This window comes from Podarcis melisellensis, assembly GCF_964234715.1.
Source record: "Podarcis melisellensis genome assembly, chromosome: 10".
Lineage (NCBI taxonomy): Eukaryota > Metazoa > Chordata > Lepidosauria > Squamata > Lacertidae > Podarcis > Podarcis melisellensis.
In genome coordinates this window covers 56350472-56366470 of record NC_138542.1, presented here as the reverse complement: position 1 = coordinate 56366470, position 15999 = coordinate 56350472, and the positions used below count along the sequence as shown (strand labels likewise).

General features: G+C 41.9%; 2 protein-coding genes across 6 annotated transcripts in view; one reads left to right on the top strand and one right to left on the bottom strand.

The window, feature by feature from the left end:
• DHX58 (DExH-box helicase 58) overlaps positions 1 to 3224 on the bottom strand; it is a 34688-nt gene extending 31464 nt beyond the window's left edge. For both annotated transcript variants that reach the window (XR_014172146.1, XM_081927006.1), the window contains exon 1: positions 2950 to 3224. The gene's annotated coding sequence lies outside the window, so the exon portion shown is untranslated. The remainder of the gene's footprint in view (positions 1 to 2949) is intronic.
• Positions 1 to 15999, top strand: part of DNM1L (dynamin 1 like) — a 35509-nt gene that overhangs the window by 11593 nt on the left and 7917 nt on the right. For 2 of the 4 annotated variants that reach the window (XM_081926966.1, XM_081926968.1), the window contains exons 3-14: positions 6502 to 6540; positions 8787 to 8833; positions 9248 to 9319; positions 10000 to 10086; positions 10577 to 10739; positions 11558 to 11678; positions 12593 to 12724; positions 13086 to 13292; positions 13480 to 13600; positions 13800 to 13955; positions 14591 to 14680; positions 15591 to 15683. In XM_081926966.1, coding sequence (XP_081783092.1) covers positions 6502 to 6540; positions 8787 to 8833; positions 9248 to 9319; positions 10000 to 10086; positions 10577 to 10739; positions 11558 to 11678; positions 12593 to 12724; positions 13086 to 13292; positions 13480 to 13600; positions 13800 to 13955; positions 14591 to 14680; positions 15591 to 15683 — 1328 coding nt within the window. The remainder of the gene's footprint in view (positions 1 to 6501; positions 6541 to 8786; positions 8834 to 9247; positions 9320 to 9999; positions 10087 to 10576; positions 10740 to 11557; positions 11679 to 12592; positions 12725 to 13085; positions 13293 to 13479; positions 13601 to 13799; positions 13956 to 14590; positions 14681 to 15590; positions 15684 to 15999) is intronic. The other 2 variants (XM_081926969.1, XM_081926967.1) reach the window with 1 other exon arrangement.

Below are 15999 nucleotides of genomic sequence, written 5' to 3'. Positions count from 1 at the left end.
GATGATAGCAGAAAGATGGTCCAAATTAGTTGGATGATTAGGAGTAGATTTACACGTGTATCTGATTTCCATAAAAAATAGGAACTGAGAACCATTGCATTCACATCCACCCATAATTATTGCAGTGATTTTTTCACTCATCTTGGCCTAAATAATCATTTTGATGGGAGACAATTATTCTTACAGTAACTGGATAATCTTCATTTGTTAGAGAGATTGCTTTATCTTTGGCTTAGAATAACTGGTGCCTGTTTCCTGTAATGGGTTGGAGAGCCCTCAGGTGTTTTTAGGGCGGGAGATGGTGGGAAGAGAACTGTGTGCACTGCGCTGGGCTTCTTGGAGGAAAGGTAGGAGAGAACTGTAATAAGTAAATGGATTGCAGCTCTCACTTGTTGCTACTTTATTTATTAATGTGTATCCAGCCCTTCCTTCCAAAGCAGTCTGGGGTGGGACACACACAAGAGATAAATCAATCAAAACATCGAAAAACATCTCCAAAATAGATGCAGACTGGGAAAGATCTCTACCTAAAAGTCTTGTTGGAAGATGCAGGCCTTCAGTGGGCATTGTAAAGGCAGCAGGAGGTGTTAAATAGAGGCCTGTCTAACATTTAAGGGGAACAAATCCCAAAAGGTAGGTGCCACAACACTAAAGGCTTGATTCCTGTATTGTGCAAAATGGGATTTCCTGATAAGATGGTATCTGCAGGAGGCCCTCACCAGTAGGCTGAAGTGAGCAACTGGGTATATAATGGGCAGGGTGATCTTCCTCTTCTAGCTGCTACACCATACCAGCTCATATGAAAACAAAAGAATTCTGAAGGAATAAAGAGACTTGGAGCCACTTGGAGTTTTTGTCGACCAGTTTCATAAACTGCATCGGAAGCTATTTGACCTGGAAAGGAGTGGTAGTATCTTGTCTTAACGGGTTCAAAGCTTTGTGCTCTGGTGATGCCTCCTGCTTATTTAAAGGATATTGTCCATTTGCCTTCGAGATCACCAAAGCTTTCATCTTCCCTTGAATATCCATGATTTTAATTGAGGGAGGGGGAAGAGATTGTGAGGAACCTTTTCTAATTATAGGAACAACAACTAAACCATTGACAATATGTTAAGATGATTAAGTGCTTTTTCCAGTTCCTGTTTCTGATTTAAATATCTTTAATGCTGCCATGTAATATTGCATTCTGAAAAGAATGACCTGAAATCTTTGCCAGCCTTTGTAAACTGCATGTAATAATTGCCATTGCTTGAAGGAGCCATTTTGCAGTGCAGTGTTGGATTTGTGTATACCTGTAAATCTATTTGAGGCTTTGGAATAAATCTTAGCCTGCTTTTTGTATTTGTGCTGGATTATTTGAAAGGAGAATCCTCACAAATAATCCACTAACACCTGCCAGCTGATATGTAGTCAGGTTTATTACGCACACCCTATTTAGGCTGCCTCTAACAACAACTGGGATTTGGGGAATTATTTGTTTTGAAAGCATCACCTTCTTTGTTTGTGGAATCCCCCAAATTCCCTTCTCTTGGCACAATAAGAGTACAATGCAGTTGAATGAAATGGTTGGCTAAAATAAACCAGAATCTGTTGCATTTTTTCATGCTTTATAAATGCTCCTGTTCTCTTGGCTAGTTTGTATCTTAAGCCACATCTTTGGCCCTTGGTATGAGGTTATAATAATATTTTCCTTTTCCACAAGTGAAGGAGAGTTTGGGACTTTCCGTATATCTTCCCCTTTCTATATGTTCTTTTTCATATCCTGTGCAAGATTTTTCAGCAGGAAGGTTGACACTTCTGTGCTGTTGCCTTTATCTAGGAAATATATGAAACATTGCTTGTGTTTCTTATCCTAGTAGCATCAAACATCAGCTCATTTTCCGACTAGCTGCCCATTATACCTGTTGGTATAAAACTGTATTTGAGAGATGCCAGAAAGTCAAAAGGGAGGATGCCTGCTGAATCTCTGCTGGAAGCATGTTTCACAGCATGGGACCAGTGACACTAAATGCTCGATTTCCAGTTGTGGCCAGCCAGGCCTCTGTAACTTGCAGCATTCCTCCAGATAACCTCCAGATGGCCCTTAAGGCATCCTAGACCCAACTTGTTTAAGGCAAAATGACATCATAGAATCAAATGCACAGCCTGCCATGATGACACCATGTCATTTTCTGTCACTGCTTCTTGTTGGCTCCCGGATTCAAAGGATGTGATAACCAGGAGCCTGGTCTTTGTGCTCATCTTTCTTTCGCTTGGTTTGGGTAGAGGAGATGGGAATAAGCAAGGGATTGTCTCTTCTGGTCTTCCAGGTCTAAGCAATAAGAAGAGGGAGTATGCTTGTGTGGAGAGAATGGGCGTTATTTCTTTACTTATCCTTTCAACAAAGCCCAACTTCCATTCAAATGGTTTTCTTGAACCCATTCCATTGTTGCAATTTAATATCACCTATAACCCATGAAGCCTTAACTTACCAATAACCCTTGTAACTATAGGCATATTAAAAAGCCATCCAAGTGCAGTTATAGTATTTAACAAATATATTAGTGTTTGTTTATGACTATTATGCAGTATACAAACTTATGCGCTTACCTTAATGTCAGCACATTTTAAATGGATATACACTTTGCTAACTCATTACTGTTAAATACCAAAAAGTTTATTTTACACTACTAAACCAAGAGGAAGCAGTTAGGTACCCTCTTGAAGCTCTTTTGCCAAATTGCCCTTGTACTTACTCCACTCTAGTTAAGCCTCACCAGTGCTATAACTGATGACTTTTCTTGAAGCTCCTGATTCAACCTCAACTGAAGGCAGCCCTGTTCAGGGAAGTTTTTAATGTTTGATGTTTTATTGTGCTTTTAATTCTGTTGGGAGCCACCCAGAGTGGCTGGGGAAACCCAGCCAGATGGGCGGGATATAAATAATAAATTATTATTATTATCCACTGACCTACTAAAGTGCAGATATCCCCCCCTGTCCTGTCCTGGAATCTCTTTCTGTCTCTCCGGACATCAGAGCCAGGCATTCTTAACTGCCTCTCACTTCTCCTTCTCCCCTTATCTCTTCAGCCTAAGCCCAGTAATTCATCTAACCCAGCACATGTTTGGCAACTTTGCTTGCCTTTCAGGTCTTCTTTCTTCTTCTTTGATGCTCTCTGCTGCCTCCTTCTTCTGGCTGTCCAGCACAGGTGCCAACCAGCCTGGACAGACCATCCCAACTAACTGCTGTTGACCAGTACCTGGCCATATATATGCTGCTTCTGTCCCCTCTAGTCCAGCCCCAGCCAATCACACTGCCTGACTAAATATTCTAAACCTGCAGCCACCACCCAGAACATGCCTGTCTTCTATCACTTTGCATACTGAGAGTTCTATCTCCAACCCCTCCTCAAGTGTCAGTTAAGGAGTCCCAGGGAAAGCTAAACCGACTTTCACCTGAACAGGCAGAAGGCTTCCGCCATCAGATGCATTACAGTGTATAATATCACAATACAAATGCTAGCATGCACTACACACTGCCCTTTAAAAGACAGTTTAAACAAGCAGGATTTCTTCAGAGCTCTCAAGGTTGCTTTTACAGTTCATGGGCCTTCATATCATTCCTGTTAGAATGCAATGCCCCTTACAGATAAGATTTTCCCAGGAAAGAGACAAGCCATACGGATTTCTGCATTCCATTCAAACCCACCGCATTTCCATTCTTCCTCAACCTCTGCTCTCAGGCAGTCTCACAGGAAGAAGCCCATATAAGTCCATAACTTACATGACTTCAGACTCCCCTGACCTCGGTGACTGAATACTCTGAGCATTGACTTTTGAAAGTTGTGATACCTTATACATCTTTTTAATAGTTTTAATGTTCTCATATGGCTAACACAGCAAGATGTAAAAGGAGCTAGCCAAATAAGGGATAAATGTAACAAGCAACACAGTAGTGTATCTTAATACAGTGGTACCTCGGGTTATATACGCTTCAGGTTACAGAATCCGCTAACCGCTAAGAAATATTACCTCGGGTTAAGAACTTTGCTTCAGGATGCGGTGGCGGCGCAGAAGCAGCGGGAGGCCCCATTAGCAAAAGTGGTGCTTCAGGTTAAGAAAAGTTTCAGGTTAAGAACGGACCTCCGGAACAAATTAAGTACATAACCAGAGGTACCACTGTACAGAGATGCAAATTATGAAGTTCGGTAGTGATCGCTGATCTTGTGTTGCTGTAAATGCAGGCAGACCATAACTCCCTGATTCTTAGGGGGTCTTTTATTGTTGATGAGAAATGTGTAAGTTTGGGGAGAAAGTGGTAACAAGACATTCTCTCCCCTCCCCCCCCCCAATCAGCTTGGTGTAATTAATTCATGCCCCTGCAACTCTGGACTGTCTGTAATGTTTGTGAATTTTGGCTTTGTTTGGGTCTAAAACAGCATAATAAAGAGACTTAACAGAGTTTTTTCTTTTCTTTTCCCTCCTGCTAATCCTGCTGCGAAAGAGTCTGGATGTGAAATGTCTAGCCTCATAAGTTTTTAAAGTGGCCTTTCACCTAAGAATTTCTTCTCATAGATAATTTTCTTTTTTCTGGCTGGGTGTGGGGGAGGAAGGAAGAACAAGTAGTTCTACAAGAAATTGATATTCTTGTCACTCCTTTTGGGTTCAAAACAAAAATGTCATTCTTAGGGAAATAAATTAGTTTGAAGATGAGAGAGGAGCATTAAATTTGGAACATGACATTAAACAAAGTAGTGTCAAGGTACCCTTTCACTGAATTTAAACAACTCAGGCTGAATGCGGAGTGTAGAAATTGTTGTCTTACATAAACAATACAAAAAAAAGAAGTGTATCTGAAGAAGTGTGCATGCGCACGAAAGCTCATACCAAGAACTAACTTAGGGACGCAGGTGGCACTGTGGGTTAAAGCCTCAGCGCCTAGGACTTGCCGATCGAAAGGTCAGCGGTTCGAATCCCTGCGGCGGGGTGCGCTCCCGCTGCTCGGTCCCAGTGCCTGCCAACCTAGCAGTTCGAAAGCACCTCCGGGTGCAAGTAGATAAATAGGGACCGCTTACCAGCGGGAAGGTAAACGGCGTTTCCGTGTGCGGCTCTGGCTCACCAGAGCAGCTTTGTCACACTGGCCACGTGACCAGGAAGTGTCTCCGGACAGCGCTGGCCCCTGGCCTCTTAAGTGAGATGGGCGCACAACCCCAGAGTCTGTCAAGACTGGCCTGTACGGGCAGGGGTGCCTTTACCTTTACCTTTTAAGGTGCTACTGGAAGGAATTTTTTTTGTTTTGACTATGGCAGACCAACACGGCTACCTATCTGTAACATAAACAATACAGTTTCTGAAAGGTAAAGTTATCAAGCTTTTTGGAAGAAAGTCTGAGATAAATAAAGTGATACTGGACAATCTTTTCCTATTCATAAGCCACATTTAGAAATCCAAGGCAGTTCTTTCTTAGCAGAATGTATGAATGGTGGCCACAGTTCACAATTATGGACTGCAATAACAAACGTTGCTATACTTTTGCAGATTTTGTGGTGGTTTGTTATGTTAGTTTTGTTGTTTTTTTTGTCCAGAAACGTAGGTGGCTGAGAGAAATTTGTAAAAAAAAAGAGAGAAACTTGGGTGGTGAGGTTCACAATAAAGAAACAAATAGGCAGTTTGGTTTGCTACAGTTGTGGGTTGTGCATCCTTAAGATCACTTTGGCTCAAGAACCTGGTTTGGATAAGTGTGCAAAACAGGGTGGGATGGGAAGCAGGATAGCATCTGCTCACCCACCAGATGACAGCTGTTCCTCTCCTTATGCTAGTTGGGTATAAAGTTGTGCAGGACCTACTTGCAAAGAAAAGAAAAGAGAAGAGAAGAGAAGAGAAGAGAAGAGAAGAGAAGAGAAGAGAAGAGAAACGTCCAGTGCAGCTAGTCCTGAACTGTGCTGGCAGTTCCAAGATTTTATGCAAACACCTCTGTGGTTCAGCCCTATGTATGATGACCTTCATCGCACTGAATATTGAATAGCGTATATGATATCCAGTATGTGAGTGTCTGGGTTTGGAGGCAATACACCCACAATTAGTAACTAGCTTCTACACATGTTAAAGCCTTGCCCAAACTGAGCCACTGTGATGGTTTTTCATTTCCTGTAGGTGATGGTACCTTTCTAAACTACTCATCCTTGCTCATTTTTCCCTTCTAGCTTAGGTAAAATCTATTTGCCAAATGGTGGTTCTTCACTTTGCAGTATTTAAGCTAATTAGAGGGAGTTACTGACACAGCAATTATGCACTGTTAATATGCACTGTTAGGATAACCTGGAAATACGTCGACTGCTAAATTAAGACTGGTTTTCAGAATGTTACATTCTAACTCTGCATTAAGCATGCATGCATTTCTCGTGTGGCACATATATCTTAATGTATGTTGTGATTCCTGCAAGACTGATAACATGCTATCACAGAGGTTCCAGAGGGAGGGGAAAATAACCAAACTTTTGATGCTGTTTCTTTTCAACTGCAGACCCTGCAACTTGGAAACATGCAAGGCACCTTTCGAAAGGTTTCCTATTCACTTCTTTTCCTCCTACACAGAATCTGCATGCTTTTGTATTCTAGCCACATGCATACCATGCCACTTTTATTGCTGCCTGCTGTCCTTTATTTGCACATTTACACTCTGGCTGCTGTGCTGAATAGCTGTTGTTTTGCTGGGCCTGCTGGCTTAGTTTGCAGTTTCCTTCTTTCTGCCTCTGTGTCAAACTAGAATGCAGTGTAGAAATCTTGACCTATTTTTTAAAAAAGAAAATTGTGATAAAGTGCTTTGTCATAATAACCATCATTGGTGATTTTTCTTTTTTTTTTCTTTTGTTACCAGATTGTACTTTTAAATCTGTGGTAGCAAGAAGTCTGTTGGGAATAGCAAAACAAAGGGAGATGGATTTGAAATAAGTGCTTAAATAATAACAGGACGTGAAAGACTACTACATGGTGGCATAAATGCGGCCTGTGGCCCACCAGATGTTGACTTCTGCCAGTTTGGGCCAGTGGGCAGAGATTCTGAGATTTAGAGTCCAACAACCACTGGAGGGCCATAATTTATCTGTCTCTCGTTTAATGCAATGGACCTCTCATCAAAGGGACCCAGAAGGACTTTTCTACTTGTTTTTAGTAAGGAATAAGAGGTCTGGTGGCTCTTCTGTCCTGTTTTCCCACTGGCTGTAGTAGCAAAGGCTCTACATCACAGTCACTGGGGGGCAGAGGTAGGGAGGAGAATGGTAGGAGAAGAGGAATTGTGTGCCCTGCCTGTGTTCCTCCCTGCCAGTTCTCTTCCTTGCTGGTACTGAGATGGTACTGAGATGCATGTTGCTCTAATTTGCAAGTAAAGGGATTCACCACCTTGTGACCACATAGTAGAGAGTCCTTCCCACCTGCAACGGTGCCTTTCACTCGACAGTGATCCTGAAGCAGGTCCTTGGCCTTGGAACCAACTTGCAGGCCATGACCAAAACCTGGCTGTCTCTCTAAGGTTAAATAACTTAAAAGTTGCATATCCAGAGTTGGAGACTTATCTTTCCAGCGTTCTTACCCTTAAATCAGCTTGACCTGAGCAATATAATACAATGTATGTTGCTGGTAGCCACAACTAGAATGTGTCTAGAGGACACATGTGGAGTGCACTTTCTTTCCTGAAAGAGATGTCCTCAAACAAGCAATGGTGAGACCTGCTACCTTAAGATTCTAGGAAGTGAAGTATCATAGGAAGCCAAGGGTAAGTCAGTAGAGTGGGCAAAATTAGACATACTAGTTGATTTGAAAGGTGTGAAGTCCTCCGGTTTATGAACCGGACCTTCTTAGATATCTAGTTTTTGTTTGAGAGTTTTCTTTTTTGAATGAATGTCTCTTTTCATTTCACCTTTTCTCCCCAGGAAAGCTTATACAAAAGCTTCATTTTGCACATGTTGAAGGAAATTGCCAAAAATTTAGGATGTTTTGGTGTATGTGATATGAACAGAGCATACCGAACAACAAATTAGTGTCGTCTTCCCCCCCCCCCACTCTACCACCAAATGTCTTGTTCTTGTATGACTAAGTGGCCCCACTTAAGCTATAGTTAGTCATGGCTAAAGCCCCATTTAAAACCATTTATTCTAATAGGAGTCTGATAAGATTGGGGCTATTGCAGATAATGGCATGTTGTACTTGTACGCCACATACACACTTGTTCAATCACTCTTATCACCACGTGTGGGACTATGGTCAACAAAGTGATAGTAATATATGATAAGGAGTATATGTTAGGCCCCAGTTTTTATCTTATTAGTATAAGAATTATAAACAGACATGAAGACCTTAGTAAATATTGAGGCATTTGATTTCTGGCGAATCGACACTAGATTAGGGCTGCCATATGTCTGGATTTTCCAAGATATTACCAAGATTTCAAAGGCGGAATTGATGTCCGGGGCGGGGGGATTTCTGAAAGGTGGCGCTTTGTCGAAAAATGTGGTTTTTTGACATTTTTGTAAACCCCCCCCAAAAAAAACTTTTTAAAAACTCAACCATTTTGGGGGTTTCTTAAAAGAAGCTCCACAACTTTCAGGGTGTCCTGGTTTTTCCTTTTGAAATATGGCAGCCCTACACTAGGTCCATTTGACTAATGCTCCTTAATTGCTTGGGGTTTTTGTTTTTGTTCTCCATCACAAAGGTTGAGCATAGACAAACTCAATGGAGAAAATGTACTTGAAGCTGAAAAAGTTGGTTGTATTGCTCCACCACTTCTCTCATGCCATGACTGTCTCTTTCCAGGGGTTGATACTGAAGAATGGGGAAAGTTTCTGCACACCAAAAACAAGGTACATTTTCTTGATTGTAAAGCCACAAATGCACATAGGGATTTTGGTGTGCGTACATATGTGGCGGGGGGGGGGGTGTCCTGAGGAAAATGCACTCTGGTGGGCCCCTCTTCCCTTGGTGGGTTTAGCTGGCATTAGTGGCGGGCAGCAACAGTATTGCATGGCTGAAGGGTGCAGTTTTAATTTCCTACAATGTCCCAGAGTGGTGCTGTGTCACAGGCATTATGGGAAATAAAAATGGTAGCTTGACGTGGCCTCCTGGTATTGCTCAAAGCACCAGTCAGGAGAAATAAATAAATAAGGGGAGTCCAGGGCAGGCATCAGTGGTGGGTCCTGTCAGGGTGCTAGGACCCTGGCAGAGGATGTTGGGTGCTGATGTTGAGGTTTTTTTCCCTTTCCTTTTTAAAACTTTAGCTCTACTCAGACTTCGATGAAATTAGGCAAGAAATAGAAAGTGAAACCGAAAGGATTTCAGGAAATAATAAGGTGAGTGACTATATTTGGCTCATCTTTTAAAAGAAGTAATTTCAACACAGAAGCCACAGTTGGGAAACAATGATGTACATTCTTCAGATTTTGACGCAGGATCTGGAGCCCGCAATTGAGAAACAAGTCATGCTATTGCTTTCTTAAGCCAAGTCACTTGTTCTATGTTCTAAGTTCTATGTTCCCAAAGAGGCAGAATCTACTACTGACATTGCTTATAATCTCCAAGGATACAGCTTCTGTCAATCTTCCCTGGTGGCTTTGCATTATTTCCTAAGAGCATTGGCTTGTTCTCTGAACCAAGAGGAGCTAACTTGAGGCCCTCCAGATGTTGTTGATCTACAATACCCATCATCCCTGACCCAGTGGGAGCCGTAGTTCAGCAACATCTGGAGGGCCAGATGTTAGTGGCCCATGAATGTTGTCTTCCGTACAAAAATCAGTCACATTTGTCAGGCACATTTAAGAGCAAATAGCTGAAGCATGTAGACCAAGCAAAATTTCAGATATGGACACCTGAACTGAGCAATATGCTAGATTATAAAGACAGGTGCCCAAATTACAAAAACAGCCTAGATTCAAAGGCTAATTTAGGTTCAGTGATGTCTTGTTTTCTGAAGGTTACAATTAAGCATGTTCTGGAGAAATTATTCTTTGTTCCTTTTTCCTTGGCTTTCTAGGGAATCAGCCCTGAACCAATTCATCTAAAGATTTTTTCCCCTAATGTTGTCAATCTGACTCTTGTAGATTTGCCAGGAATGACAAAGGTAAGAAGGTTTTTATTGCTGCTGCTGTAGAGTTCTATGTTGTTGGGTTGGGGGTTTTTTTTTGCCAAGTGTGAAATGTATGTGAGAGATCAATTAATACCTTGTAGCAGACATTTAAAAATGTTTCTCGCCAAGATCCCCAGTTATCTCCCTTCCTTCCCCACACTATGTCCAGCAAACCCCACCACAACACTCTGCAATGGGCTCTCTCAGGTCCCTTTGCCTTCCTCCTTTGTTGTCCCTTGATTGCCTCATCTTAACTACAGCATCACAAGGCCTTTCTGGAATTGGGAGAGTCAGTCAGCTACCTTTCTCTCCATATAATTCTCATGTTTTGGGGTTTCCTTCCTGGCTTTCTCTCCTCCTCCTAGGAGTGGCCTTTAAATGTTGTGCGTTAGGAGACCTGCCTGCATATGCATCGCTCTCAGTAGATGTGGTTAACAGAAGGAAGGTCCACTTTCTTCTTCTTCTTCTCCTCCTCCTCACACAGGTGCCTGTAGGTGATCAACCAAAGGATATTGAACTTCAGATCCGAGAACTAATCCTTAGATTCATTAGTAACCCGAATTCAATTATTCTGGCAGTCACTGCTGCCAACACGGACATGGCCACTTCTGAGGCCCTCAAAATAGCACGGGAAGTGGATCCAGATGGTAAGTGGAGGGGGGGGGGGAACCAGGTTTCAGCATGTCTGTTTTTTCTCTTTCTAGGAAACGAACTTGTACAACACAGCTGATGATGTAACTCAGGGATGGGGAACCTTTGGCCTTCCAGATATTATTTGGCTCCAGCTCCCATCATCCCTGACTGTTGGCCATGCTGGCTGGGATGGGAGCTGGAATTCAATATCTGGAGGACCACAGTTCCACCACCCCTGTAACTGTTACCCCTTAAAATCTACTGTATCTACTGCCTGTTCTTACAAATGTGATTTGAAGAAGGGGTAGTTTGCAATTGTAATTTGTGCAGTTGAAATGGCAAGATGCCTTCAAAGAGTTTCCTGGTTGAAGTGCTTTCAGGCTCTCAAAGTGAAGTCACGTCCATTAATTTCAGTGGGTCTACCCCGAGTAAGACTAAAAATAGATACAACTCTACATGGGCTCCCAGAGAAGATCTTTCAGGCACCTTGGTTCTTTCTGGTCCTTTTTGCTGCTGCCCCATGCTGAGCTAAGCCCAAGTTTGGTTCATCTAAAGCTGGATTCCTTGCTGGCCTTTGTCATGGATGTGTTTGCAGCCATGAGCTCCTCTGGGAGAAACTGCAAGCCAGCCATAGTCATAGCACAAACTCGCAATTAATCTGAGAATGAGTAAATGAGTAATGGTGAATTTCTCTTCTCCTGCATAGCCGTGTTCACTGGCGCCTTTCCACATTTCCTTTTGTTTTTACTTTGGGTAGCTGTTTCCTAGGCTTGACAAAGTTAACCCATGACCAGCTTAATGTAAAATGACAGTTTTCCTGCCGCTCTGTTAGGGCGGCGCACCCTTGCTGTGATCACAAAGCTGGATCTCATGGATGCTGGCACTGACGCTATGGACGTACTTATGGGAAGAGTGATCCCTGTTAAACTCGGCATCATTGGTGTGGTGAATAGGTGAGTAGCATCAGAATGTGGTCCTTCCGTTACAAAGCAGTGCTTTGCATTCCCGTGTTTTTGTGCCCTGTGGGGAGAGGGTTGAGGCCATTGCAATTACTGGGCTCTTTGGTCCTCAAATCATTCTTGGATGTTTCTAAGACTAGTATGATGGGAAGGCCTAGGAGAATTGTGGCCTTCTACACTGGTAGCTGCAGGGGGTAAAACTGGAAAAGGCCTAGTGTTGGGGCCCTGGACCACCTCAGTATCCATGCAACTTTTGCATTAGTAGCAGTAACATGCTTAGTGTACTGGATGTAGCTCACTGTCCAGTCAATCTTATTGTTGCTGGGCCAAGTTTGAGGTGTTACTATTAGTATATAAAGTGCTTAACAGCTTCGGACCAGTTTATTTGAGGGGTTACCTTACTCCACTTTGCCCATTTGACAGCTTTGATCTGCAGTACAAGCGCCAGCATAACATTGTAAGAAATGTGTCTTCTAGGGTGACAATCACCCACACTTTGGAACTGCCTGCCTATTGAAATCGTGCACAGATGCCTTTGCTGTACTCTTTTTGACGACTATTTTGTTCAGGCATTCCTATCTAGACAGGTAGCAGCTGACATGGGCTTTGATCTTGTTTTTTAATTACACTTTGATTTTTAAAGTTCTTTAAACTTGGTCTTTGGTTGATAATTTCAGTGTTTTGTGTAAATTGCTTAGAGGTTTGTTTGTTTTTTGCAAGTGACCAGTTTATAAATTTTGTTAGAAAAATAAATCTGATGCCAACTGATTTAGGATAGCATCATGGCATAACGTCACTGTTCCTTCTAAGCCAGAAGAACATGTTAACCAGATTTTGGCAACAGGAAAATAAAATGAAATGGTATCTAAATGAAATGAAACATGATTAATTTTCTGTCTCATTTTTAGGAGTCAGTTAGATATTAACAATAAGAAGAGTGTTGCTGATTCAATTCGTGATGAGTATGGTTTTCTCCAGAAGAAGTACCCCTCTCTAGCCAACCGGAATGGAACAAAGTACCTTGCTAGGACACTCAATAGGTACAAGGAGCTGCTTTGATCCTAGTTTAGATTTTTCTCCAGTTGGAATTGTTTTGACTTGTTCTGGCCTTGCCTCCTACTCTGTAAGGTTTGACGACCCCCCCCCAAAAAAATATATCTGTATGTTAGTTTTGTATAGTTTTCTGTTGAATGGCAGTAGTATAGAATCATGACTGCTTTTAGAATGGTGAAATATTATGCATTTAAACCCATAGTAAGCTACCACTGGGAGAATGTCCCACTTGCTTAAAAGAAAATGATGGTTGCTTAATAACTGAAATGTGCTCCTGAAAAACGTGAGTGGATTGTATGTTTTGAGCTGTTTTCCTTAAAGTGTTGCACTTTCAAATTCTGTTTTTAGGTTGCTTATGCATCACATCAGGGATTGCTTGCCAGAACTGAAAACCAGAATCAATGTTCTAGCTGCTCAGTATCAGTCTCTGCTGAACGGCTACGGGGAGCCTGTAGATGACAAGAGTGCCACATTACTGCAGCTGATTACCAAATTTGCCACCGAATATTGCAACACCATTGAAGGGACAGCAAAGTACATCGAGACTTCAGAACTGTAAGCACAACTTCTGTTTTGGAGTGAAGTTGACATGGATGGCAGATTGTTTAGAAACATTGCAATTAAACTTCAACATGAAATTTTCTACATTTTTATGAATCCATTGAGCTTAAGTATAGGAAATACTATTTGGCTTCCCTATTTTCCTCCCTGTTGTCGCAGTAACTGATTTTTCATTCTCCAGGTGCGGTGGAGCTAGGATTTGCTACATTTTCCATGAAACCTTTGGGCGTACCTTAGAATCTGTTGATCCACTAGGTGGCCTTAACACCATCGACATATTGACAGCCATTAGAAATGCTACTGTAGGTATTATCCTTCTTTAGCTTCCTGTTTAAAATGCAGTATCACTTTGCTCACCTGCACTTTCTATGCACTGGGTGGAGTTTTAATGCTTGTAGAGCATACAGCTTAGTGCTGCCTTGGGAAAGGGCACAGCACCTTGGGGAATCTAAATTATTACAACGGAATAAAAATGAATCTGTTTCCTTTTGGCTTGGCTAGGGTCCTCGTCCGGCCCTGTTTGTGCCTGAAGTTTCATTTGAGCTCCTAGTAAAGAGGCAAATCAAACGATTGGAAGAGCCCAGCTTGCGTTGTGTGGAGCTTGTTCACGAGGAAATGCAGAGGATTATCCAGCATTGTAGCAATTACAGTACACAGGTAAAAGAAGGAGCTAATTTGCAAAAATGTGTGTCTCACAGGGAGTGAAAATATCCCAGAAGAAACATACGATGATGATGATTTATATGGGTGGCATATAAATAATTTTATTATTTACATACAGCCCATTTGACTGGGTTGCCCCAGCTACTTTGGGCAGCTTGCAGCAAAATACAAAATCAACATAAAACATTAAAAACTTCCTTATACAGGGCTGCCTTCAGACGTCTTCTAAAAGCCATAGTTGTTTATCTGTTTGGCATCTGATGGGAGGGTGTTCCACTAGGATGTATTATTTGGACAGTGCCTTTTGAGAGAACTCTTCTGCTTGGAAGATGGAGTTGACAACTTTAAACTGAAAACTGCCAGAGTACTAATGTGGACTCACATAGGGTTGTGTGTATACATATGCATTCTTGTATTATATTGGGGTGGGCAAGTGAATGTGGTCCCCCAGGCTTCTCTGTGCGGCACAAGCCACACCTCTCACTTGCCCTGCCATGCAGTCTCATCTAATGAACGTTTCCTTGAACCGTGATCATGTGAACTTGTTTTGTGTGATCTATGATTAATTCAGTTAGATAGTTCGTTGCTTTTCAGAAGTCAAACTCTTTCGTTGTTTCATTTGTATTCAGGAATTGTTGCGTTTTCCGAAGCTCCACGATGCCATCGTTGAGGTTGTGACTAGTCTTTTGCGTCGAAGGCTACCAGTTACAAATGAAATGGTAATCTATTGTGGAGCTTGCTGTGTGCAGTGGCACATTCATTTTAATGGAGAGTATTGGTGAAAATTCTGTATTCCACTGTGGGCCTAGTTAGAATACTAGTTAGACTGATGCGTAAAGAATAATTCTGGGGTTTAGAATAAAAGATTTGCAGCTGAATACTCCTCATTGCTAAGTTATAAGCTCCCCTCTGGTCTTAATTTTAATTTATTTTTTCCTGCTTCTCTTGGTCCCTTACTGTGCATGGGGACAAAAGGACGATTTGTCTGTGTCCCAAGAAGTCGCAAAAACGTGTGTTTTTTTACTGGCTGCTCTCAGAGGTATCCTGCTGTGAAACTGTGATGCCAAAAGGTTTTTTGTGGTTCCTCAAAATGTATCCATTTAAAAACAGTGTTGGGTTTTTTTGTTTAACCGGACCGTTCCATGGGTCTCCTGCCAAAAGGTTTTTGTGATCTCCTGCAAAGATGATTTCCATTGTAGGAAAAATGGCCACTCCCACTTTTAAAGTTTGGCTACACCCAGTTTGACATGTGACCTCCAGAGGGCCAGAAAAAGTCTAGCCATCGCTGATGTGATACATTAAGGCAGTAACTTCAGGAGACACATGGTTAAATGCAATCACCAACCTGCTACCTTCCAGAGGTTTGTGTCTGCAACTCTCATCAACCCTTGCCAGCATGACATGATAGACCAACAGGTTGGCAAAGGCTGGTGTAAAATGATTTGCCCTTGGCAAATCTTAGGATCTGTCTTTTTGTGGTCATCCTATGTTAGTGCTGTGTGACTGAACTGCATTTATATGGATGTTTTTGCTACTGAGATCAATTCTAGGTTATTTGTCATGAACTCTTCCCTAACAGTCACTTCAATGGGCAAAATTCTAAACTTTTAATTATATTCTTTCTCATAGGTTCACAATTTGGTAGCCATTGAGTTGGCCTATATCAACACTAAGCATCCAGATTTTGCAGATGCCTGTGGACTAATAAACAACAACATAGAGGTAAGGAAAGAAAGTCTCTCCATTAATTACAAATGGGTCTGCCATCGCGTGCACAGATAGTTCTATTTTGCAAACTCTGATCTTACTGGAATTACCAAATTTTCCCATCAGCTGCTTTATATGAATAAAGATTCTAAGGTGATATCAAACATTGGTCAGACTCCAGATAGATCCATTGAAATCAGTGGACATTGCCTGCACTTCTGTCTTCCATGAGTATTGCAACTTAAAATAAAAATAATGATCTTGCCTGGGTTGGGCCACAGACCCATATAGCATGGCAGTGTCTCTCAGAGGACAGCAATATAATTATAAA